The sequence below is a fragment of the Prionailurus viverrinus genome, chromosome A2 (genome assembly GCF_022837055.1).
Source record: "Prionailurus viverrinus isolate Anna chromosome A2, UM_Priviv_1.0, whole genome shotgun sequence".
Lineage (NCBI taxonomy): Eukaryota > Metazoa > Chordata > Mammalia > Carnivora > Felidae > Prionailurus > Prionailurus viverrinus.
Window position 1 is genome coordinate 146,351,581 of NC_062562.1, and position 24,520 is coordinate 146,376,100.

General features: G+C 38.6%; 1 protein-coding gene across 5 annotated transcripts in view; it reads left to right on the forward strand.

Annotated features, from left to right (window-relative positions):
* Positions 1 to 24,520, forward strand: part of NRF1 (nuclear respiratory factor 1) — a 146,206-nt gene that overhangs the window by 32,353 nt on the left and 89,333 nt on the right. For all 5 annotated transcript variants that reach the window (XM_047840000.1, XM_047840009.1, XM_047840028.1 and 2 more), the window contains exon 2: positions 17,285 to 17,516. In XM_047840000.1, the coding sequence (XP_047695956.1) occupies positions 17,294 to 17,516 (223 nt within the window). In that variant the 5' untranslated portion in view covers positions 17,285 to 17,293. The remainder of the gene's footprint in view (positions 1 to 17,284; positions 17,517 to 24,520) is intronic.

The following is a 24,520-nucleotide window of genomic DNA, read 5'->3' on the forward strand; positions in this document are numbered from 1 at the left end:
TACATATTATATATATAATTTATATATATTAACTTATTTATGTATATATACATAAACATATAGTTTTTGTTGTTTATATGTTATATATATATTTATATATGTTGTGTGTGTGTGTGTATATATATATATATATATATATATATATATAGTTTTGTTGTTAACTTACTTATGTGTGTGTGTGTGTGTGTGCACGCGCGCATAGTTTTTATTGATTGTTTATCTCCCTCTGGTAGGATGCAAAATCCAAGAAGGCAGGGATTTGTTTTGGTCATTGCTGTCTCCTCTGTCTGCATCAGTGCTTAACATAGTAGGTAATAATCATGTATGTGTTGAATGAATGAAATGTATTGAATCTTGGCAAGTCGTTATCTCAATTCTTCTTTCACTGTATTGTTGACTTCTCCCTTCATTTGGCTACCCTGACACTACTGTCTTCTGATTCTCATTTTTTCTTCTAACCCTCTCATTCTTCTTTGTATGTTACTGTTTTTTCCTCCTGTATATACCTTTTGATTATTCCCCAAGTTTCCTTGCTTCTTTTTTTGTCCAGCTTTACATATTTACAACTATTACATGCATTTCCTGGTCAGTTTTATTCATGCTGTCTGCTTTCTTTGCCATCTCCTTGTTGATGAATCCCGAACTTAGACCTGGATCACAGCTCCAGCTGTGGGTGTCTGTTCGGAGAGCTCATGTGAATATTGTCATGAACTGTCTTCCTCTGCAGATCTGTTCTCCTTGCCTTGGTTAATGAGCCACTCACTAAACCTGCCAGAAACGTGGGCATCACACTGGACTTACTTTGCTCTCACTCTTCACATCCAGTTGTTGACTAAGTCCTTTCCATTTTCACCACCTAAATAGTTAAGACATGCTTTGCCTCCCCATTGTCTTAGCTCAGGTGCCTGTGAGTGCTTCCTCACAGACCGTTGAATTAGTTTACCTGACTGGCTTGACTGTCTCCTAGCCTCAGTTCACCCAAACCATTCTTTAACCATCCAGTATTACTTATTTTAAATTAGTAAGACAATGCATACACCATCTGAAAATTGTGTACAATTTATGGAAAATACACTAGATACTGGGGTTTTGGTTATTAGCTCTTGACTGCTCTGCATATACTTGCTTTCCAATGATTGGTCTGGTCTCCATTTTTACATGTTTTTTATTTCCATGTTTCCATAATCTATATAAATAATAGAGACTTTCATACCATTTAAAATTTGATTTTAAAACAATTTTTATAAAATAATATAATCATCACAAACATAAAAATAATGTGCACAATTCTCCATTTTCCTCAAAATTTGTAATCAGTTTTGTTCTCTTTCCATCTGCCAAAAGTGAGAGTGGGTAGTTAGCTAAATCATTTAATCTGGGTGAAGAAAAACATGAAATCAGTTGTCCACCCTGGTGCTCACAGCAGACATTGCTTCAAAAGACGGAGCTTTGGAAACCGTGCATTTACTCCTGCGGCTGGGAAGTGTGCTGTCAGGCCTCTTGGCTTTAGGGGCCAGTCCTCAAAGTAGCTGTATCCTTTCAGGCAGGGCTGGTGTGGGCATCAGGAGGCATTGTAGTGGGTGACTGCAGGTGCAGTTTTGAAAAAGTATATGCATGCATATTTGTAATTTTTTAAAGTGTATATATTTTTCAGAGAGAGAGAGAGAGAGAGAGAGAGAGAGAGAGAACGAGTGGGAGAAGGGCAGAGAGAACGGGACAGAGCATCCGAAGGGGGCTCTGTGCTGACAGCGGAGAGCCTGGTGTGGGGCTCGAACTCATGAACCAAGAGATCATGACCTGAGCTGAAGTCCGATGCTTAACTGACTGAGCCACCCAAGCGCTCCCAACATGCATATTTACAATACCAATTTATTATGATACAAATTCACTGCACCCTGAGTAGAAGCCACATTTTGGCTTGAAGATATAGACATAGTAGTGTGGGATTAGCAGTTAAGGAGCCCAAGCCAATAATAGATTGTACTCCAGGACAAAGGGTAGGTCTCTGATGGAATGAAAGGAGCACTTGATTGGAAGGCAAGAGATGTGGGTTTGAATTTTGGTTTTGTCACCAACTAGAGATGTGACTTTGAGTAATTCATTTAACTTTTCTGGGTCTCAACTAAATCTGTAAAATGACAAAAATCAGACTAGATGGTCTTCAAGGTCTTAAGTGTTTTTAAGTTTGCCTCTGGTTAAAGGAAAGCTCTGTGGGCAGTTGAGTGTCACTAGCTATCAAGGTAGAGGGATATGAGGGTTCCCGGGTGGCTGTCAGTTAAGCGTCTGACTCTTGATTTGGGCTCAGGGTTGTGGGATCGAGCCCCGCATTGGGCCGATCTTGGAGCCTGCTTAAGATTCTCTTTCTCTCCCTTTCTCTCTGCCCCTCTCCCACTCGCACGCTCTCTCAAAAAAAATAAATAAATAAAAAAGGATAGAAGGATATAGTCAATGGGAGTCAAAGTGAATAGTTACAGATTTTTTTAAAGTTTATTTGTTTATTTTGAGAGAGCATGAGCGTGTGGGGGGCAAAAAGGGGGGAGAGTCAGAGAGAGGGGTGGGGAGAGAGAGAATCCCAAGCAGCTTCTGCACTGCCAGCATGGAGCCCGATATGAGACTTGAACCCACAAACCATTAGATCATGACCAGAGCCAAAATCCAGAGTCGGACACTCAGCCAACTGAGCCACCCAGGCACCCCAGTGGTTACAGCTTCTTTAACCAACCTTCATCTGGATGGGAAGAAAAGAGATCAGGCAGGAGACATGTTTTTGTCATCATAAGCTTTTCGATGTTAAAAAATCGAATAGGAGGGAGAAGCTTATGATGACAAAAACATGTCTCCTGCCTCACCTCTTTTCTTCCCATCCCCAGCCTTACCATCTAAAGACCATGTTTAAAAACTATTTCACTGGGGCACCTGGGTGGCTCAGTCAGTTAAGTGACTGACTTCAGCTCAGGTCATGATCTCACCATTCGTGAGTTTGAGCCCTGCATCAGGCTGTCTTCTGTCAGCACAGAGCCCACTTCATATCATCTGTTTCCACCCCCCCCCCCACCGTACCCTACTCGTGCATGCTGTCTCTCTCTCTCTCTCAAAAATGAATATTTAAAAAAACATTTCACTATTTCTATTTAAAAAAATTTTTTTTAAATATTTATTTATTTTTGAGAGAGCGCACGAGCGAGGGATGGGCAGAGAGAAAAGGGGACAGAGGATCTGAAGTGGGCTCTGTACTGACAGCCCGATGTGGGGCTTGAACTCATGAACCATGAGATCATGACCTGAGCCCAAGTGGGACGCCCAACCGGCTGAGGCACCCAGGTGCCCCCACTATTTCTATTTATAGCTTCTCCTGGAGTCACTTTCATAAGGCTCATTAATATGTATAAACTTCTGTTCCTTAGTCATCAACTTTAGACAATATCTTGTGGATTTTTTGATATGAAAAATAAGAATTAACTCAATTTTACTGCCTCTTTCTCTCTCCATCTCCCATTAGTTGATATTTATATTCTTTTTAGACTCTGATTAGTTATCTTTAAACTTTTAAGAGATAAATTTTTATTTTTTGATCCGTCAACTTTCAATATGGTCTCAACTTGTCATTTTGTAAAATGGTGTGAGTACCCCTCCGCTCACTTCCCTTTTCCTACATTCTACCTTCTGGGAGCCATACCTCCATTTTTCATTGTCAAGGTTAGTATTTTCATTCTGTCCTCCATCCACTGCCAGGTACGTGCTTACTTTTATGTCTCGGTTGCTGTTTTTACTGCATTACCTTTCCATGCCTGCTATGATACCAAGTCCAGAATTATAACTGTGTGATGAAACAAAGTTTCATGTCCTTTAGAAACTAAGGACATAATCAGGTATATGTGAAGACTTAGCTCAGCAAATCACTTGTCTACTTATTTATCGAACAGATATTTATTGAATATCAGAATTGTCATCACAGTGCTGTTTATAATAGTGAAAACTTGGAAACAACCTAAATCATTGACTCTAGGGGATTAGTAAAATAACCAGTGTACAGTTTTACAGGGGAATGCTCTGTAAACGTTAAAAAATGGTCCGAAAGTGTTAATAGCATGAACAATTTTATTACGTATTAAATTTTAAAATATTTATGAAACGGTATGTGCACTTGGGATGCCTGGCTGGCTCTGTCGGTGGAGTGTGCCACCCTTAATCTCAGGGTCGTGAGTTCAAACCCCACGTTTGAGTGTAGAGATTACTTAAAAATAAAATCTTAAGTAAAATAGGATATGCACTGTAGCCACACTTTTGTTTTTAAACGGGAGAAAACAAAAGCAACCATATAAGAAGCTTCGCCGCTGCAGGGGGAAGAGGGATGCTAGAAGCATAGGCCAAATTGGTAACTTGGTAACGTGGCCACCTCAGGTTGTAGTGATTCCTGTTTCTTTTTTGTTTCTCTCACCTGTGTTTCTCAATTGCCCAAACAGTTGCTTCTATAACAGTACATTTTTTTAACTAAAAATAAAACGTTAAGAGCTGCCAGCCATAGTTTTTCTTGGACTGCCGTTGCTAAAATAATCTAGGAGCACGTGATAAGAGTTCAGTGAATATTTGTAAAACGAGTGAGAGAATGACCGACTTGCAGGTCCCTACATCTGTAGTGCTGACATTTCTTCCTTCATGATTTTCTCCAGAGACCAGCGTTAGCGTAGTTACCTCAAGAGAAAAATGATGCGTTGAGCGGTCCGCCAGAATCTAAGAGACCGCTTTAACTGAATGTCGGCTGTGTAAAGGCAGATCCAGCAGGACTGAGGCCCAGCACAGAGGCAAAGCCAGGCAACAATGCTATATTTCACAGAAAGCAGGATCTGAAATAAAAGTGTCCTTTGTGCTTGTCTGAGATGGAGGGATGGGACTTCTGGCAATTTAAGTTGTTTCTCCTTAATGGAAATTGAGGCAGCCTCTGATCTTGCTCTCACATGACAACTGCTAATTTGATTTTTGGTGATTTGGGGAGCAGCTGTGGACAAATGATTTTTCTGCAAAAAAGGGCCAGCTGCTTTCTGACCGTTAGCAAATGCCTGGGCATACTCAACTCCCTATCCACCGTGTTTCTAATCCAGGGATAGCTTCAGCAACTCACCTGCTTTTTATTGATATTCGTGGCTGTTAATAAGCATCCGAATAGTTGCAAATGCATTTTCTAATCCTTCTTATCATTGCCATCAGCGTTCAGTTAGGTACCTTTTTCATTCAGGGCACCGTGATTGACACAGGGTTGTGAGCTGTGAGATGTTTTACAGTGTGGATAGACTACTGTTCTCTGACAGGTGGGTCAGCATTAGCTTTATTTTTAGCAGATTAAATTGCAGTATAAAGAAAGAATCTGGAGTGAAGGCAGCCGAGAGCTGTGTTCCTTTGGTCCTCTGACTTTTTGTGAGTCCTCTATCTGGATGTTCGTGGATGCCCCCTTAAAGTTCTTTAACAATGCTGTATAATGCCTGTGATTAGAAGCAAGTCATTTCAAAACTTAAAAATAGAATGTAGAGCTGCACTCTTCAGTGTGGTAGCCACAGCCACATGTGGTTTTGAAGTTAAAAATCAATTAAAACTAAATACAATTTTAATTTTAATGCCTTAGTCATAGTTGTCACATTTTCACGTGGTCAATAGCCACACGTGGTTAGCGGCTTCTGTTTTGGACAGTGCAAATTCAGAACATTTCCGTCGCAGAAATTTCTGTTGGATGGTGCTCATCTAGATCCTGTAGAAGAGTTCATGTATTTTAAAGCATTGGGTGAAGTAGATTCACCCCATTCTTCTTTTCTGTGGAAGGATGTTTGTTTCAGTTGAAGAATTTTAAGCAATCTGAAATTCTCTGTGCTTTCTTTACATTTTTCTTTGGTTGTGGCACCCTCTAGTGTTTCAGCTTTGGTGTAAATGCATTATCATGAAATAATCTGTGATTTGAGTCCAAGAATGTTGAAATATTTTGGAAAATTCTGTGTATATATGCATTTTCATAGGGAGGATGTCTGTAGCTTTCACATATCCTCAGAAGGGTTCATAATCCAAAAAAGGTCAAGAACTACTTCTGGGTAGAGGTCCTTATAAGCCCCAAACTTTTTTTTTTTTCCTAAGATTTTATTTTTAAGTAATCTCTACACCCAGTGTGGGACTCCAACCCTCATCCCCGAGATCAAGAGTCACATGTTCGGCTGACAGCCAGCCAGGTGCCCCTGGCCAAAACCTTTTGGTTTGTGATCTATAAGCATTTTTTCCCCCAATATAACAATAAATCATGTAACTTTCCTTTTGGCATTTCTATACTTTGCTTATATTTCTATGTGGAATTAATAATGATGATAATAATAGGTAACACATAGGACTTGTTACATACCATGTCCCGTTTTAAGCCCTTGTGCCTATTAACTTATTTGGTCCTCAGTAATTCTATTAAGTAGGTTCCGTTAGTCTCCCCATTTGAGAAAGCTGATGAAACCAAGACATAGAAGTCAAGTGGAACTTGTCTAAGGTGCTAGTGAATGGCAGGGCAAAGACATGAATCCAATAATACTTGAGCTTCACACTCTGTACTCTTAACCACCTCGCTATAGAAGTGGGGTTAAGCCTTTAAGCAGGTATGAGGGGGAATGGAGAGGAGACTTTGCACACCCTTGTACACTTTGTGTCCGGTTCTATTCTAAGAAAAAATAACAACTCTAAATTGCTGCAAGCCACACTGGAAATTATAGATAGTACCCACTGTTGATTTTCAATAGATGTGCAGGATCTGTGCCGTCTGCCAAGAGCTTAGAGCGATAGATGAAGGTCAAAACTGCCATCGCTGCCACATTTTCTTTGATTGGTCCAGACACCTAAACTAGTCTGTTAATTGAATAATATGGCAAATATTTTTGTGAATAATAGTTTGTCACTAATATTTCCATAAAAATACATTTATTGTATTTCTGTGATGTTGATTTTGAGGTGTCTGGAATGTTAGACTTTTTATAGGTGCATCCGGCTGGCTCAGACATGCAACTCTTGATCTCGGGGTCCTGAGTTTGAGCCCCATGTTGGGTGTAGAGCTTATTAAAAATTAAAAAAAAAAAGAGTAAGTAAGATACACTCAAACACATACAGGGTTATATTTATATCTCCCACCTCCCTTTCTGTCTGTTACCCTCTTAACTTCTAAGTGTTACATTTCTCTCTTCATGACTCATATTATACTCTCTAACTTAGCCTTGTTTTAATGATTCATCAGACTCAGGATTTGAGTTCACCTTCCATCAGTGTGTGGAAACAAACCCTAGTGGAAATCGTACCAGAAAATGTCCTTAGAATCTACTTCATTGACAATATAAAATATCAGTGCATTTTGTTGTATTGACTTATACAAGTCAGTATAAAGTTTTGCTGCTTACCAGCACCCTCTGAGTTATTCCTGATGAGGGTACATATTTTCTTCCCTTTGTATCAATCCAGGCCTAGTAAACCATAGGAGGTATTTCAGGGCATTTAATTCTGGGAATGGGCTACCCAGGTGCTGGAAGACTGAAGGGGCAAAAAGTGGACATCAAGGTAATCCAGATACTAAGAACTACGGCTTGCAGCCACCACCCCTAGGGCTGGAGGAACAGAAGAGAAGACTCTTGGAGTTCAGAGGGGCCCCCACACAGCTGGTAGCCGGATCTCTGAGTGGGATGCCAGGCAGCTGGTGCTCACCCACCGGGGGACAAGGGGCAGCTGGAGCCGGGAGATAGAGCTGCCCTCTTTGCTGGAACAACATGGATAGGAATGAGAACTACAAGGAAATCCCCTCTCCCTCCCTCCTCCTAGTCCACACTTTTGCTTCCCCTTGGTAAAACCTAACAGGACTGGCAGGCAAGTCTGGTAAAGGTTGGCTGCTGACCCAGCCCAAAGCTGGGTAAACAGCACTTCAGCACAACAGAAGGGCTTGGGACTGAAAGACTAGAGATGAATAGCCATCACAGCCTTATGGGGAAACTACAGAAACTGTAATGCCTGGGTTTTGCTTTAGTAATTAAAATATGCAACCAATTATATACCCAAACATTTATTAAAGAGCAAATGATGACAGCTGCTATTCATAGAGACTTGATGGACCCAAGTGCTGCCTTCAATGAGCTTACAGTATTATTTTGACAATACTGCGAATACTCATCCGCAAGTCATCATGATGTCGTGTAGTGAGCTTCTTTTCTCACATATTATATAACAGCACTATTATTAACTGGATTCTTGGGCTGTTATTAATATTAACGAATATCTACAAATTTTGTCAACATATCAGAATGAAAAATACTATGTGATTGCAGTCATACAAAATGTTGTTACTTTCAGATGCTCCAAATTAAGAAGTTACTCTTACGCAAGGCAAGATGATTTCTAAGCTTGATCTGTGCTGTTCTCTTGATTCTTAGCATAAGATAAGAATTTGATTTTTCTAGTGACAATTTGCTATAGTATGTCACTTAAATTTCAAAAGGCTCAGTTTGGAAGGCTGTCTTCTAGTTATTTGTTTTAAAAGTTTATTTTGGTAGAAGCCAAAGTATACACTCATGATAAAAAATCAAGTAGAAGGATTTATAATAAAAATCAGTGGCCTTTGCCACACTCTTCCCTACCCCCTGAAAAGTCCTACTTTTCAGAGATGATTGACCATTTTTATATCTCTATAAAACATATAAAATAGTTAAATTTTGCTTATGATATTGTCAAACAATAAGCACTCTGTAACTGTAAGTAATATGTCAGTACCATTTCTTGGTTTATCAGATGTGGGCATTTTTTATTTCCTTCTGTATAAGGATTACCTCACTGTTCCCTGTGCTCCCCTCTAGTTTTGTTGGTTATATCGTCATACTGAGTTCTTCCATTCGCTCTTTTTTTTTTATTAAAAAAAAAAATTTTTTTTTTACCTTTATTTTTTTTTTTTTTGAGAGCTAGAGTGAGACAAAGCGTGAGCGAGGGAGGGACAGAGAGAGAAGGAGACAGAATCTGAAGCAGGCTCCAGGCTCTGAGCAAGCAGTCAGCACAGAGCCTGATGTGGGGCTCGAACCCATGAACTGTGAGATCATGACCTGAGCTGAAGTCGGATGCTCAACCGACTGAGCCACCCAGGCGCCCCCCCCTTTTTTTTTTTTTTTGATAGAGAGTGTGAATAGGGGGGAGGCACAGAGAGAGAGAGAGAGGGAGAGAGGGAGAGAAAGAAAGAGAGAATCTTAAGCAGACTCCACACTCAGCACAGATCCCGATGGGGGGCTTGATCCCACGACCCTGGGATCATGACCTGAGTTGAAATCAAGAGTCGAACTGAGCCACTGAGGTGCCCCTTCCATTAGCTCTTAATAGCATCTCCTGACTCCCTCACTGCATGAAGATGGGATGTCAGTGCTCCTAGCCATTCCTCCACTCCCCACCCCTTCTTCCTCATTTCTCTCAGTTTTATCTGTGCTTTTACATGGTCATGGTTCATAACCCTTACATTCTATTTTGTACTATATTTAATTTTCTGCATTTTTACCTATAGTTGGAGTCTGAAAATGGAAAACAGTCAACTGCCTACATGACTGTGGCTTCATTTTTTCTCCCTCTTTGGAGAGCACAGTGGTGTGGGAGGATATTTTTTTCAAGTCCGGTATCACCAGTGGGCTATTTGAAAGAGAATATTCCTAGGAAGATCAAATGGATTCTTCTTGTCTTAAGCTCCACTTATTACTCAGAATTAAGCTACATTTTACCCGTGCTGCTCTTTTCACCTTGACTTTCTTATGCAGTTTTTTTTTTTTCCTGCTGTGTTGAGATTTTGATCCGTTACTTTACATTCCCCCAAGAATCAAATTCTACTGTTAACTTTAGGTTTTCTTGAGAAAGGCTCTTCTGTCGAGCGAAATTTCTATCCTAGTTATGGAGTTTAGATTCTGGACATGTCCGAGAATATAGGTTGAACCTCTTGGTTTTACTCTGCCTGGTTTGGACTGTGGATGCAGCCTGGCTCTGAGATTTTCCCTTCGGCAGTTCTTGGCAGTTTTTCTTTTGATATGATAATGCCATTGATTAGCCGAGTGGTCTCCTTTACGTTAAGTTATACCTCGATTGGATTTCCTGGCCTGCTCTTTATACTTTGATTTTTTTTTAAATATTCTACACTTAATCTTACCCATTGTGTGTGGATTAGATTAAATTGAACTCTGTTGGATGTGTCATCCAAATTCCGGTAGCTTCCTAGGCGTTATTGACTTCAGCTACCAGGGTGCTTGGAGACGGGCAAATCCGTTTTTCTGGGCCTTTTTCATTACCTTTCAGTCTCGCCCTTCCTGGCCCAGAATGGCAAGAGCAGGAACTCCTCTGTACCAGACCACCCCTTCCCAACCCCATGATGATCCAGCTAAGAAAGAAAGGTTTTAGTAAACTTATTAAATGCAATGTTATTGTTTTGGGGAATGACTTTCTTGAATGGAGTGTTGACTAATCTGCTGAACATCACTGGCCCCCACATGTACCTTCATTTGGATGCGGTATCTAGAGTGACAAGTTGCTTTCACCTTGCTTCTCCCATCTGTTTGGAGGAGTCACTGTAGGTTCATCTACTAGCTCTCCATTTTGTGCACTCTCATGCAATTAGGCTGGAGTTGTGGGTTCTCTACTGTTTCCTTATGTCTAGGAGGACAGTATCTCAGTTGCCAGAGTTAGTATAATAAGGAAGGGCTTTTTAGATGCCCGACTCAAAATCTTGCACACAAGAAAACCATATTCTCAGAGCTGGATGTCTCATGTAAAGATAAAGAAATTGAAGCCCAGTCCTTGCAAGACTAGTCAGGTATTGAGTCAAGAAGGGTATGACCATAAAGGGTATGAGGAATTCTGATGTCATCATCATAATTAATATCGAGCATTTATGTGCCTGAGCATTGTGTTTTTCACTTTATCTGGATGATATCGTTTAACCTCATATGCTTTGAGGACAGGTACTATCGTTTTCTTTTCACTTAAAAACAAATGTTGAAATTGAGGCTTACGGGTTAAGTAACTTATCCCAAGTGTCCTGGACAATCTGATAATAGTCTGTGCTGTTTTTAAACATTCTTACTATCTGTTTTCATTTATTAGCATTTCCTATCAGTTTTGCTGTCTGCAGAATCTGACTCCGCATGGATGAAAGCTAAAATGGTTTACTAGAAATGATGACCTCCAGCAGTGTGTGTGTGTGTGTGTGTGTGTGTGTGTGTGTGTGTGTGCCAGTCATATCTGGCTTTAAACACCCTATTTTATGTGTTATTTTATGAAAACATCGAAAGCATCATTTACAAGTATCCCTCTCTGGTCCAGAGAAGTCTGAAATACCTTTGCCTTTGCTTTTTACAGAGTGCTGAAAGAAATGGTTAGAGAGGCTGCAGGGTGGGATGGGGAGAGAGGTGGAAAGTGATGAGGCACTGGGCACAAGTGACAGGCCTGTGAAATAGACTGCCGTATTGATTTATGCCGTGGACCGCATTCTGCAGGAAAAAATGGAAATCCATTACACCACGTGCATGGTGGACAAATCCCTTTGAAAGGCAGTTAGATTGCCATCTAATCCCAAATCATTTAAAAACAATTTTGAAGAACCCAGAATTAAAAATGGCCTACGTAGTTTGTCTCTCACTCTAGAACAGTGAAATGGATGGAAAAACAGTATTTTCATGGTGTTTTCCTCTCGTATATTGTGTTTAATTGTGCAACTTAAATAGTGTGTCCAAATTGCATTTTGGATATGTGCAAACCTGGGAGATAGGATATAGTCCCTTGAATATTCTGAAACGCACCAAACTTAGGATATGGAAGAAACCTTACTAGATAGCTTTCTTTAAAGAAGAAGAAAAGAAGAAGAAGAAGGAAAAGTAGGAGGAGGAGGAGGGGGAGGAGGAGGAGGAGAAGAGGAAGAAAAGAAAAAAATTATTTCAACATAATTTTAGATTTTTCGAAAAGTTGCAAAAATAGTGTAAAGATCTCTCATTACCCACATTTCCCAAATGTTAACATTTTACCTTTTAAAAAAAATTTTTTTTTCTCTTATTAAATACATGCTATTTTACCAGGTGTCTTCCAGAGCTCCATTTGAAGAAACAGTCATGAAAGCATTATGCCACACAGAGATACAGGGCTGGGGAGATGACCTCAAGCAGAAAGAACATGTGGAAAGAGGGGGGTCAAATGATAATCAGTGATTCCTGACCTTTGTAGATTTGAGACATCATGTGGTTGTTTTATTTTGTAATTAAAGTGAATTTTGTTTTGAAATAGAGAATACTCCTTGAGATAATTGAATAGTCCCAAAGTTAGGACTCAGAGTTAGAAGTTTGAGTTGTTATATGTATAGTGGTGTGAGAGTGACAGAAGGTAACAAAAAGAGCAAAAAAAATTTTTTTTGGACACAACACAAGAATATTAAACAGAAATCAAGAGCCTCTCTGAAAGGCGAGGATCTGGTCATCATCTACATGGAACCAGTTGACCTGAAGAACGAAGACATAACAAGATGGGGCTTAAGAAAGCTCTCTGGAGGGGTAAGGGTAGGGGTAGGCCTTTAGGGAAAAGAAAGAAACAAAGTAATCACTCAGAGAAACCAAGGATCTCAGAATCAGAAGTTTTCAAAGAAGGAAAAGGAGAGTTTTACAGTAGGGGAGAATAAAAATGATAGAAGAATTTTGCTTGAATAGATAAGTATGTTCTTCTTACTTACAGCCATAAGGGTTATAGCTGTCTGGCTGCCTTTCTTTTTTTTACTGGTAAACTCTAGATATGCAGTGCTGTATTTATTCTGTTGCATGCTGGTTGAATTCCAGATTGGGGGTGGGTGGCTGGGTGGGTTATACAAGTAGAGATTAAACACTCAGCTTGTCAGTAAGCATCAAAATTTAAAATATATATACTCTTGACTGAGAAATTTTACCTTTAAGAATTTTTTTTAATTAAAATTATTTTTAAATTTTAATTCCAGTATAGTTAACATGCAGTGTTATATTAGTTTCAGGTGTACAATATAGTGATTTAACAATTCCATACATTACTCAGTGACTCTTAATTCCCTTCATGTATTCCCCCCATCCCCCTGCCTTCTGGTAACCATCTGTTTGTTCTCTATAGTTGAGAGTCTGTTTCTTGGTTTGTCTCTTTTTTTTTCTTTGTTCGCTTGTTTTGTTTCTTAAATTCCACATATGAGTGAAATCATAGCATTTGTCTTTGACTGACTTGTTTCAGAGTATTGTACTCTTTTTAAATATTTTTTTAAAGTTTATTTTGAGAGAGAGAGACAGTATGAGCAGGGTGGGGGGGCAGAGAGAGGGGGAGAGAGAATCCCAAGCAGGTTCCGTGTTGTCAGTGCAGAGCCCGACGCAGGGCTTGATCCCACAAACCATGAGATCATGACCTGAACTGAAACCAAGAGTTGGACACTTCACCAACTGAGCCACTGAGGTGCCCCTGTATTCTTTTTTTTTTTTTTTAATCAAACAATATGCAAAGTTTTTTTTTAAGATCATAAGGGCTAGTTTTATTGTTCTGCTCTATGATGTCGTTCATTTATCCTTCACACAGTAGTTACACTGATGTCAGGGATGATTTTTTTTTTTAATTGTGGAAAAATCTGCATAACATAAAATGTACCCACCACCTTAACCATTTCGTAGTATACAGTTCAGTAGTGTCAAGTACGTTTATATTGCTGTGTAACCTCCAGAACTCTTTTCATCTTGCAAAACTGAAACTCTGTCCTGTGAGGCAGTCCCTCTGTTTTCCCTCCTCTCTCAACCCCTTGCAACCACCCTTCTGCTCTCTGTCTATGAATTTGACTGCTTCAGAGACCTCATATAAGTGGAATCCATCATACAGGATTTGTCCTTTTGGACTGGCGTATTTCCCTTAGCGTGTCTTCAGGTTCATCTATGTGGTAGCAGGTGTCAGAACTTCTTTTCTTTTTTAACCTTTATTGAGGTATAATTGACAGATGGGGCGCCTGGGTGGCTCAGTCGGTTAAGCGTCTGACTTCAGCTCAGGTCACGATCTCGCGGTCCGTGAGTTCGAGCCCCGCGTCGGGCTCTGGGCTGATGGCCCAGAGCCTGGAGCCTGCTTCCGATTCTGTGTCTCCCTCTCTCTCTGACCCTCCCCCGTTCATGCTCTGTCTTTCTCTCTGTCTCAAAAATAAATAAACGCTAAAAAAAAAATTAAAAAAAAAAATTGACACATAGAGGGGAGAGCATAGTTTCCCCATGGACCCCCCTCACCCCCACACCGGCACAGCCTCCCCCAGTACCAACATCCTCCATACCAGAGTGGTGCATTTGTTCTAATAGGTCAGCCTACACTGCCACACCATTATCATCCCATAATTCACATTATGGCTTACTGTTTGTGTTTTCGTTCTATGGGTTTGATAAATGCATAATGACATATTTTCTACCATGTATAGTATCATACGCAGTAGTTTTACCGCCCTACAGAATTTGTGCTCCACCTTTTGATTCTTTCTTCCCCCTCATCCCTGGCAACCACCGATTCTTTTACTGTCTCCATAGTTCTGCCTTTTCCAGACCTTTCATATAGTTGTAGTCATACAATATGTAGCCTTTTAACATTGACTTCTTTCACTTAGCTATGCATTTAAGGTTCCTCCATGTCTTTTCATACCTTAATAGCTCATGTCTTTGTAATGCTGAATAATATTCCATTATCTGGATGTTCCACAGTTGATTTGTTCATTCTGTTGAATGGATATCCACCTACTGAAGGATATTTCAGTTACTTCCCAGGTATAACAATTATGAATATGCTGTAAACATCTCTTAACAGTTTTTTTTTTTTTTTTTTTTTTTTTTGTGGACATAAGTTTTTAACTTCTTTGGTAAATACCAAAGACCACAATTACTGGATTGTGTGTTAAGAATATATTTAGTTTTGTTGTAAACTTCCAAACGATCTCCCACAGTGTCTATACCATTTTGCATTCCCACCATTAATAAATAAGAATTGCTGTTGCTTCACATCCTAACCAGCATTTGGTAGTATTGGTGTTTTGGATTTTAGCCATTCCAGTAGATGTATATTATTATCTCACTGTTTTAATTTACAATTCCCTAATGACATGATCGGACATCTTTTCACATGCTTATCCGCCATCTGTATAGCTTTTTGGTGAGGTGTCTGTTCAGGTCTTTCGCCATTTTTTAATCAGGTGGTTCATTTTCTTATGGTTTAGTTTTAAGAGTTCTTTGTATATTTTGGAAAATCGTCCTTTATCCAATGACTTTTACAGATATCTTCTCCTAGTCTGTGACTCGTGTTCTCATTATCTTCATAGAAAGTACTTTTCATAGAGCAGAAATTTTTAATGATGTCCAGCTTCTCAATTATTTCTTTCGTGGATCAAGCATTTGATGTTGTCTGTAAAAAGTCATCACCATAGCAAAGGTCACTTAACTTCTCTCCTATGTTATTTTCTAGGAGTCTTATAGTCTTCCATGTTAATTTAGGTCTATGATCCATTTTGAGTTAATTTTTGGAAGGGTGTAAAGTCTGTCGAGAGTCACTTTTGACATGTGATGCCCAGTTGTTCTAGCACCATTTGTTGAGGAGACTCTTGGCTCCGTTGTATTGCCTTTGCTTGTTTGTCAAAGATCAGTTGACTGTATTTATGGGGCTGTATTTCTGGTCTCTCTATTCTGTTCCATTGATTTGTTTGTTCTTTCACTAATTCCATATTGCTTTGATTACTGTAGCTTTAATAAGTCTTGAAACAGAGTAGTATCAATCTTCCAGCTTTGTTCTTCTTCAGTGTCATGTTTGCTATTCTGGGTCTTTTACCTTTCCACATAAACTTTAGAGTCAGTTTTGATATTCATAAAATAACTTGCTGGGATTCCAGTTGGGATTGCATTGAATCCATGGGTCGATTTAGGACATCTTGACAATATTGAATCTTCCTATCCATGAACATGGAATCTGTTTCTATTATTTAGTTCTTCTTTGATTTCCTTCATCAGAGTTTTGTAGTTTTCCTCAAATAGATCGTGCCCATATTTTGTTAGATATATACCTAAGTATTCTGGTTTTTGTTTATTGGTTTTTTTGGTTTTTTGTTCACCTGCTAATGTAAATGGCAACGTGTTTTAAATTCAAATTCTATTTGTTTATTGGTATATAGGAAAGCAATTGACTTTTGTATATGAACATATGTATGTTTGCTTCAAAAAATTTTTTAAGGATAACACACTTCTGTAGGTTGAGGGGGAAGAGGGGACAGATTAAAATTGCCCATAGAAGTACAAACCTTTATGTTACTACTTTATAAATTACTGCATCATGGGGAACCTGGGTGGCTGAGTCGGTTGAGTGTTGGACTCTTGATTTTAGCTCAGGTCATCATCTCACAGTTCGTGAGATAAAGCTTCATGTCAGGCCCTGTGCTGATAGTGCAGAGCCTGCTTGAGATTCTCTCTCTCTCCCTCTCTGCCCCTCCCCTGCTCTGTCTCTCCCTCTCTCTCTCAAAATAAATAAACTTAAAAAGTTACTTTATCATATCAAGGTTTATAAGAAGCACAGTTTTATAAGCAGAAAGACCATTTTAAGTGATTTATTTTTGGGAAAAATAAAGCTTAACTTCCATTTGTCTGAAATACAAAGAAAATGTTAAGTATTCATTTACTTCCTGGGTTTTTTTTAAGTTTATTTATTTTGAGAGAGAGAGCGAGAGAGAGTGCACATGTGCGCACACGCAAATGGGGGAGAGGCAGAGAAAGAGGGAGAGAGAATCCCAAGCAGGTGCCATGTTATCAGCACAAGCCCGACACGGGGCTTGATCCCACAGACCAAACCATGAGATGATGACCTGAGCTAAAATCAACAGTTGGATGCTTCACCAAATGAGCCACCCACATGCCCCACTTGCTAAGTGTTTTTATGTCTACAATTTCAAATGCGAGTCATCAAGATCTTTAAAGTGTCTTTTTATTGTTCTTTAAAGTATCTTTTTATTATTATATGTGATATCAAGAGTATTTACGGTTTTGTGACCTGAGGCATAAAATTAGCACAGTGAATTTCTATCAGAATGGTTTTACATCAGGGAAACATTCTACCATTTTTAGGTCATATTTGAATGGTGCTTTCCATTTCCTATGACTTGGTGTGGTGAGGTATGTAGTGAAATTGTAGCCTTCCTCTGCTCTTGAGGAAAATATTGCTTAGTATAAGCATTGTGTTATATTACACACTGAATTCTGTTCTTTGCCTTTTCTTCTGACAGTAAATCTTCATGGAGGAACACGGAGTGACCCAAACTGAACACATGGCTACCATAGAAGCCCATGCAGTTGCCCAACAAGTACAGCAGGTCCATGTGGCCACCTACACTGAGCACAGTATGCTGAGTGCTGATGAAGACTCTCCTTCTTCTCCTGAGGACACCTCTTATGATGATTCAGACATACTCAACTCTACAGCGGCTGATGAGGTCACCGCTCATCTGGCTGCTGCAGGTAATGTTGTTTGGATCAGATGCTCTTTATTTTTCGCTTACCTCTGGTATTGTGCATATCTGAAAGGGCCTAGGATGCAGGCACTCTCACCTACATCTCCATATCATACCTTTATGATTTTTTTTTTAAACCTTGCATTTACAACTTGTGCTTGTATTATACTGAGACTGAAGCTTTAGAATCATATAAACGATATGACTGTTTTTGTTTTTTCATCCATTCCAACAATCTTTTGACTTTTTAACTAAAGCATTTAGTCAATTTACATTGAATGTAGTCACTGGTATATTTCGATTTAAATTTATCATGTTTATTGTATGCTTTCTCTTCATCCCACTTATTCTTTGTTTACATTTCCTTCATGTTTTGGAGGGACTGGAAAATTTTTAATTTTTTTTCTTGTTAGTTTGGAAGTTATACATATTTTTACGATGAGTGGTACCCCTAGAAATGATAATATATCTTTAACTTATTTCGAAGTCTTCTGTAACTGGTACTTTTGTCCTCTTAGGGATAATGCAAATTTCTTGGAACACTCGGATTTTATTCCCCTGATCCTGATCTATATGCTCTTGTTGTTCTGTGTATTGATTCTTTGTGTATTTTAAGCCATGCAAGACATTATTTTTTGTTTTATCCATTGTTAGTGTTCGTTTTTTAAAAATTTTTTAAGGTTTTATTTATTTGAGAGAGAGACAGAGATAGACTGTGAGTGGGGGAGGGGCAGAGAGAGAGGGAAACACAGAATCTGGAGCAGGCTTCTGGCTCTGATGAGCTGTCAGCACAGAGCCCGACATGGGGCTCGAACTCATGAACCGTGAGATCATGACCTGAGCCGAAGTTGGAAGTTTAACCAACTGAGCTACCCAGGCGCCCCAATGTTCACTTTTTCCTTTATATCCAACTTGCCTTCTGAGAATTTTTCTTCTACTTAAAGATACCATTTAGTATTTCCTTCATCGTGGAAGTCTCTCAGTTTTTATTTGTCTGAGAATGTTCTTATTTAACCTTCAGTCTCGAAGGATGTTCTTACTGGGTATAGAATTCTAGGTTGGTACTTACCCCCACCCCCACCCCCCCACCCCCCCGCCTCATATTTAAGAAACTGTTTCCACTGTCCTGGCTTCCATCCTTGCTTTTTGGAATTCAACTCCTTTATTCTAACAGCTGCTCCTTTGAAGGTTATCTCCCACACAGACCCCACTTCCCACTGTTCTTAAGATCTTCTCTGTCTTTTGGTTTGGTTTGGTTTGGTTTGGTTTGGTTTGGTTTTCCTGTGTTCAGTTTTTGTGCTATATCTGGCTCTGGACTTCTCATTTAATTGTTTAGGATTCTTTGAACATCTTGAATCTGTGTATTGATGTCTTTCATCAGTTCCAGAAAATCTTAGTCACTATAGATTTTGCTTCAAGTTTTGCCTTTGCTCCATTCCGTCTCTTCCTTCTATGACTCCAATTAAATATGTTAGTTTTTCTCATCGAGTCCTTTATGTCTCTTACCTTCTATTCTGTATTACTATCATTTTGTCTCTTTATGCTTCAGTCTGTGGACTGAGTTTCTTCAAACTCTTTTCCAGTTTATTAATTTTTCTCTTCAACTGTGTCTAAGGTGCTTTTAAAGCTGTCCACTGAGATCACTGAGAAAGCTAATTTTAGTAATATAGTTTTTTTTCTTGTTTTAGAATTTCTAGTATGTTTTTTTCTCCCCGAATTTGTACTATTAAAGTTTCTAGTTGTAGTAGAAAAAAAGGTTTTTTTATTCTCTGTAAGTGAAGTAAGCATCATGATTTTATAGTATATTTGGTAATTCTACTCTCTGAAGTGCCCGTGAGTCTTTTTCTGTTATATGTTGTTAGTGCTATTTCTTGTTTACATTAGTTTTTCTCTTTATGTATTGGTTATATTTAAATGAATGCCGGATGGTGTGTTTGGAAATTTACTTTTAGAAGTAATTTGGGGTCTAGACTAATATTATTGTCCTCTAGAGAGGATTTTTCTTTGCTTCTGCCAGATGCCTGAGGACACTAGAAATCCTGTATTATCTTAATCCAATTTAAGGTTTTGAGATGTTCTGGGCCACTAAATGACTTAAAGCTGGGCTATATTTTGTACCATTCTCTTTGCTATTTACATTGTATGTTAAACACTATGTGGAAGACTCCATGTAAGCCATGCCTGGATGGGTTTGATACTGTATAAGGAACATTGATCTTATAAGATATTTAGGGAAAGCTGAACAGTAAATCAGTTATCGGGAATAGCCAACATATTTCATCTTTTCAGTATTTGCTATGTTTAAAGAGAAGAAGATAAGTGTAATGAAAAACGATCTCATTACTATCAGTTATTATCCACTGTGTATTTCTGGAATTGTGATTTTAAAATAAAACTTAGTGGCAGGAACACATGAAATGTTTGCAGAATATATTTTTGAAATTTTTATACTTCCCAGAAGAGGGCATCCTAACATAATGAATCCAGGTCAACTTCTTTCCTAGGAAGGAAGATGCTTTTGAGACAGAGTTTTGCTACATTACTGTATGTGCTGAATTGTCATAGTGTTAAAATTAGGAAAGGAGTCTAATCTAACACTTTCACGTGGCAGATGTGGAAACTGAGGCCTAGCTAGTAGGAATGATACACCATTTAACCATTCAGCAATTATTGAGGAATTACTATATACTCTCTGTCACTATGTATAGCCACCACAAACAAGACAGGCAGGAGCTTGCTCTTACAGTAGCTTGCAGACCAGTGGTGGAGAGAAGGGTACAAATAATAAACTAAAATAAAGAGCACGGAGGAGTCTGGAGGAAATAATGAAGTAAGGTGAATGGAGAGGGAAGGGAAGCAGGTTGCTGCTTTTCTAATCCTGTTCTTTTCTCTCCCGCCGCTGAGGTAACCGCTATTCTAAAGTTGATCTTTCTCATTCTCATGCATTTCTTTTATACTTCTGCTGTACACCTATGTATCAATAAATAATACTGAACCTGGTTTGACATGTGTTAAATTTTATATAAATGATATCATTTCTAATCCTCTCTCTGTGTAACATTGTTTATTCAGTTTTTTTTTTTTTGAGATTTCATTCATATTGATAATGTGGCAGTTTTATTTTAACTGTTATTTGGTATTCCATTCATCATCTAAATACATCATATATCATTATAACATTTAGGTTGTATAAGTTTTTGCTATTACAATAGCTGCAAATGAAAATTATTTTGTGTCTTCTTGTACAAATTGTGAGAGTTTCTTTTGGCATTGGTTTTCAAACTCTCGACAGTTCCCACAGTGATACATTTTACATTGTGATCTAGGAGAAATGAATGCACATATAATTGAGTAAGTTTCTCATGGAGTAACACCCCTCTGCAAGTGACATGCTCTCTGATATGTTCTAGAATCTTTCACTTCATTTCATTTTATTTTAAAAAACACAAAATACAACAAAACAAAACAAAACCCCAAATTACTCATGAACCACCAAAGAACAGAAACCTGCAGTTTGAAAACAATGCTGAAGGGTATACCCAAGAGGAGAATTAGAGGGCAAAGATGGGCACATTTTCAACTTTACTAAATGTTCCAAATGTCTTTCCAGATCGTTGTATGAACTTACATTCCCACAAGCAATATGTTCGAGTGCCTTTTGCTTCCAATCCATACCAGATTTGGTATTGCCAATCGTTTTTTGGTTTTGCCAGTTGGATGAATATGAAATAATATCTCGCTGTTGGTTGAATTTACTTGTGTCTGAGCAAGAGGCTCCAGACAGTGCAGAAAGACAAGATAGAGCACCATTTCAGATCTTTTTTGACTATTCACTTTTCTTCTTGTGCACATTTCCTATTTATGCCTTTGTCCATTTGGGTTATCGTTTTTTTTCTTATTGATTTGTAAGAGTTATTGATATAAATTTAATACTGTTCTTGATAATATACATTGCATTTATTATCTTCTCCCAATTTGTTGACCACTCCTTTCCCTAAGTTTTTATTATTTCTTTTTGTCCATAAAGGTTTTAATTTATATTATTGTGAAATTTATCAGTTTATCCTTTTGGAGTCTTATTTAAGGAATTCTTAACCCTGCGTTTATAAATGCTCTACAACAGTGTATTATAGAAGTTATGAAGATTTTTACTGTGTTGGGTTTTTAAAATTTTTTTTCTGATGTTTATTTATTTTTGAGGGGGGGTGAGAGAGAGCACGCACGTGCACGCACACAAGACGGGGAGGGGCAGAGAGACGGGTAGACACAGAATGTGAAGCACTATCCAAGCTCAGAACTGTCAGCACAGAGCCTGATGCAGGGCTTGAAACCACGAACCATGAGATCATGACCTGAGCCAAAATCAAGAGACATTGAACTGACTGAGCCATCCAGGCACCCCTGTCCCAGTACCCTTTTTTTTTTTTAATCTTTTAAAATGTTTATTTATTTTGGGGAGAGGGACAGTGTGTTAGCAGGGGAAGAGCAGAGAGAGGGAGACACAGAATCCGCAGCAGGTGCCAGGCTCTGAGCTGTCAGCACAGAGCCCGGTGCGGGGCTCGAACCCATGAACCACGAGATCATGACCTGAGCTGAAATCAGATGCTTAACCGACTGAGCCACGCAGGTGCACCCCAGTACCATATTTTTAATAATTCATCCTTTTCCCACTTTGGTCTTCTGACACAAGATGTGTGTGAACTCTTCATTAAGTTGCATTGGTTTATTTGTCTAGCCTTCAGGCAGTTCTACACTGTCTTAATGACTATTGCTTTATAGTAACTACTTTATAGTAACTACTGATATTTGATAGGCGTGCACCTTTTAAAATTCTTAAAATTCTTCACAGTTATTCTGGCCGTTCTTGGCCTTTTGCATTTCCATTTAAATTTTAAGATCAATTTATCAATGTCCACAAAAACCCATACTGGGACTTTTATTTGAATTATATTGAATTCATAAATTAATTAAGCATCTTTATTCTTAATAGCCTAAAACTTGAAATTCCCTGAGTGTCTATCAGTAGGGTAATGGGTTAACTATGACTTATTCATACTATGGAATATTACTCATCAATAAAAAGGAACAAACTACTAATACATATAACAGTGTGGATGAACCTCAAAGACATTATTCTAAGTGAAAGAAACCTTACACAAAAAAGTATATTCTGTATGATTTCTATTTATTTGAAGTTCTAGAATAGGCAGAATTAATATAGGATGATAAAAATCAGAATTGTAGGTACTTTTTGGGAGATTGGATAGGGAACTGACTGGGAGGGGACATAAGAGAACTTTGTGTAGCAGTGGTATTATATATCTTGATAGATTAGTTATCATCGGTGTGTACATTTTTCAAAATTGATTGAAGTTACACTTAAGATTTTTACATTGCAGTATAGGTAAATTTTACCTCAAAAGAAAAAATTATAAACAAATATAGAACTCTAGCCCATGATTTTCCTACTGAATACTTAGGAGAACCATACATGCATCAGAATTTAAAAAATGATATGGGTAGAGAGATGGATGGGGGCACCTGGCTGTCTCATGCTCAGTCAGTAGAGCATGCAACTCTTGATCTGGAGGCTTGTGAGTTCAAGCCCCATGTCGGGTGTAGAGATTACTTAAAAATAAAACAGTCTTTAAAAAACTTAAAAAAAAAAAAGATGGATAGATGCAGATAGTAAAATATTAATAGTAGAGTGTAAGTGGTAGATATATGAATATTTGCCATAAAAATCTTTCAACTTTGCTCTATATTTGAAAGTTTTAGTAATAAAATGTTGGACTCCTACAACTCAATAGAATAAAAACAAATAACCTGATTAAAAAATGGACAGGGGCACCTGGGTGGCTCAGTTGGTTAAACAACCAACTTCAGCTCAGGTCATGGATCTTACAGTTTGTGAGTTTGAGCCCCGTGTTGGGCTCTGGGCTGACAGCTCTGAGCCTGGAGCCTACTTCAGATTCTGTGTCTCCCCCTCTCTCTACCCCTCCCTGCTCACGCTCTGTGTCTCTCTGTCTCTCAATAATAAAAAGTTAAAAAAAATTTTTTTTAAATGGACAAAGGACTGAAGTAGACATCTCTCTAAAGAAGATGTACAAATGGTCAACAGGCCCATGAAAAGATGCTCAACATTACTAATTATCAAGGAGATGCAAATTGAAACCACATGAGATGTTACCTAACACCTGTAAGGATGGCTGTTATAAAAAAAGGCGGGGGGGGTGGGGTGGCCTGGGTGGCTCAGTCAGTTAAGCATTTGACTCTTGATTTTGGCTCAGGACATGATCTCATGGTTCATGAGATTAAGTCCCCCATTGGGCTCTGTGCTATCAACACAGATTCTGTCTCTCTCTCTCTCTCTCTCTCTCTCTCTCTCTCTCTCTCTCTCTGCCCCTCTCCCTCTTGTGCTCTCTGTCATGAATAAGCATTTAAAAAAACAACAACAAAAAACAGAAGATAAATATTAGCAAGGATATGGAGAAATTGGAACCTTGTATGCTGTTGGTGGGAATGTAAAATGGTACAGCCTCTGTGGAAAACAGTATGAAGTTTCTGCAAAAAATTAAAAATAGAACTACCCTATGATCCAGCAATTCCACCTCTGGATATCTATTTGGAAGAATTGAAATTAAGACCTCGTAGAGTTATTTGCATTCCCATGTTCATTATTCACAATAACTAAGTTGTGGAAGCAATTCAGATGTTCACTGATGGATGAATGGCTAAAGAAAATGTGTATATCTGGAAGGGAATATCTTTTTAAATGTTTTTTTTTTTTTTTTTTTTAATTTTGAAAGAGAGAGAGAGTGTGCAAACAGGTGAGGGAGGGAGGGAGGGAAGAAGGGAGAGGGAGAGAGAGAGAATATCCCAAGCAGGTTCTGTGCTGTCAGAGCACAGCCAACAGGGGGCTCGGTCTCATGAACTGTAAGATCATAACCTGAGCCAAAATCAAGACTTACGCTTAACTGACTGAACCACCCAGGAGCTCCTATATAGAAT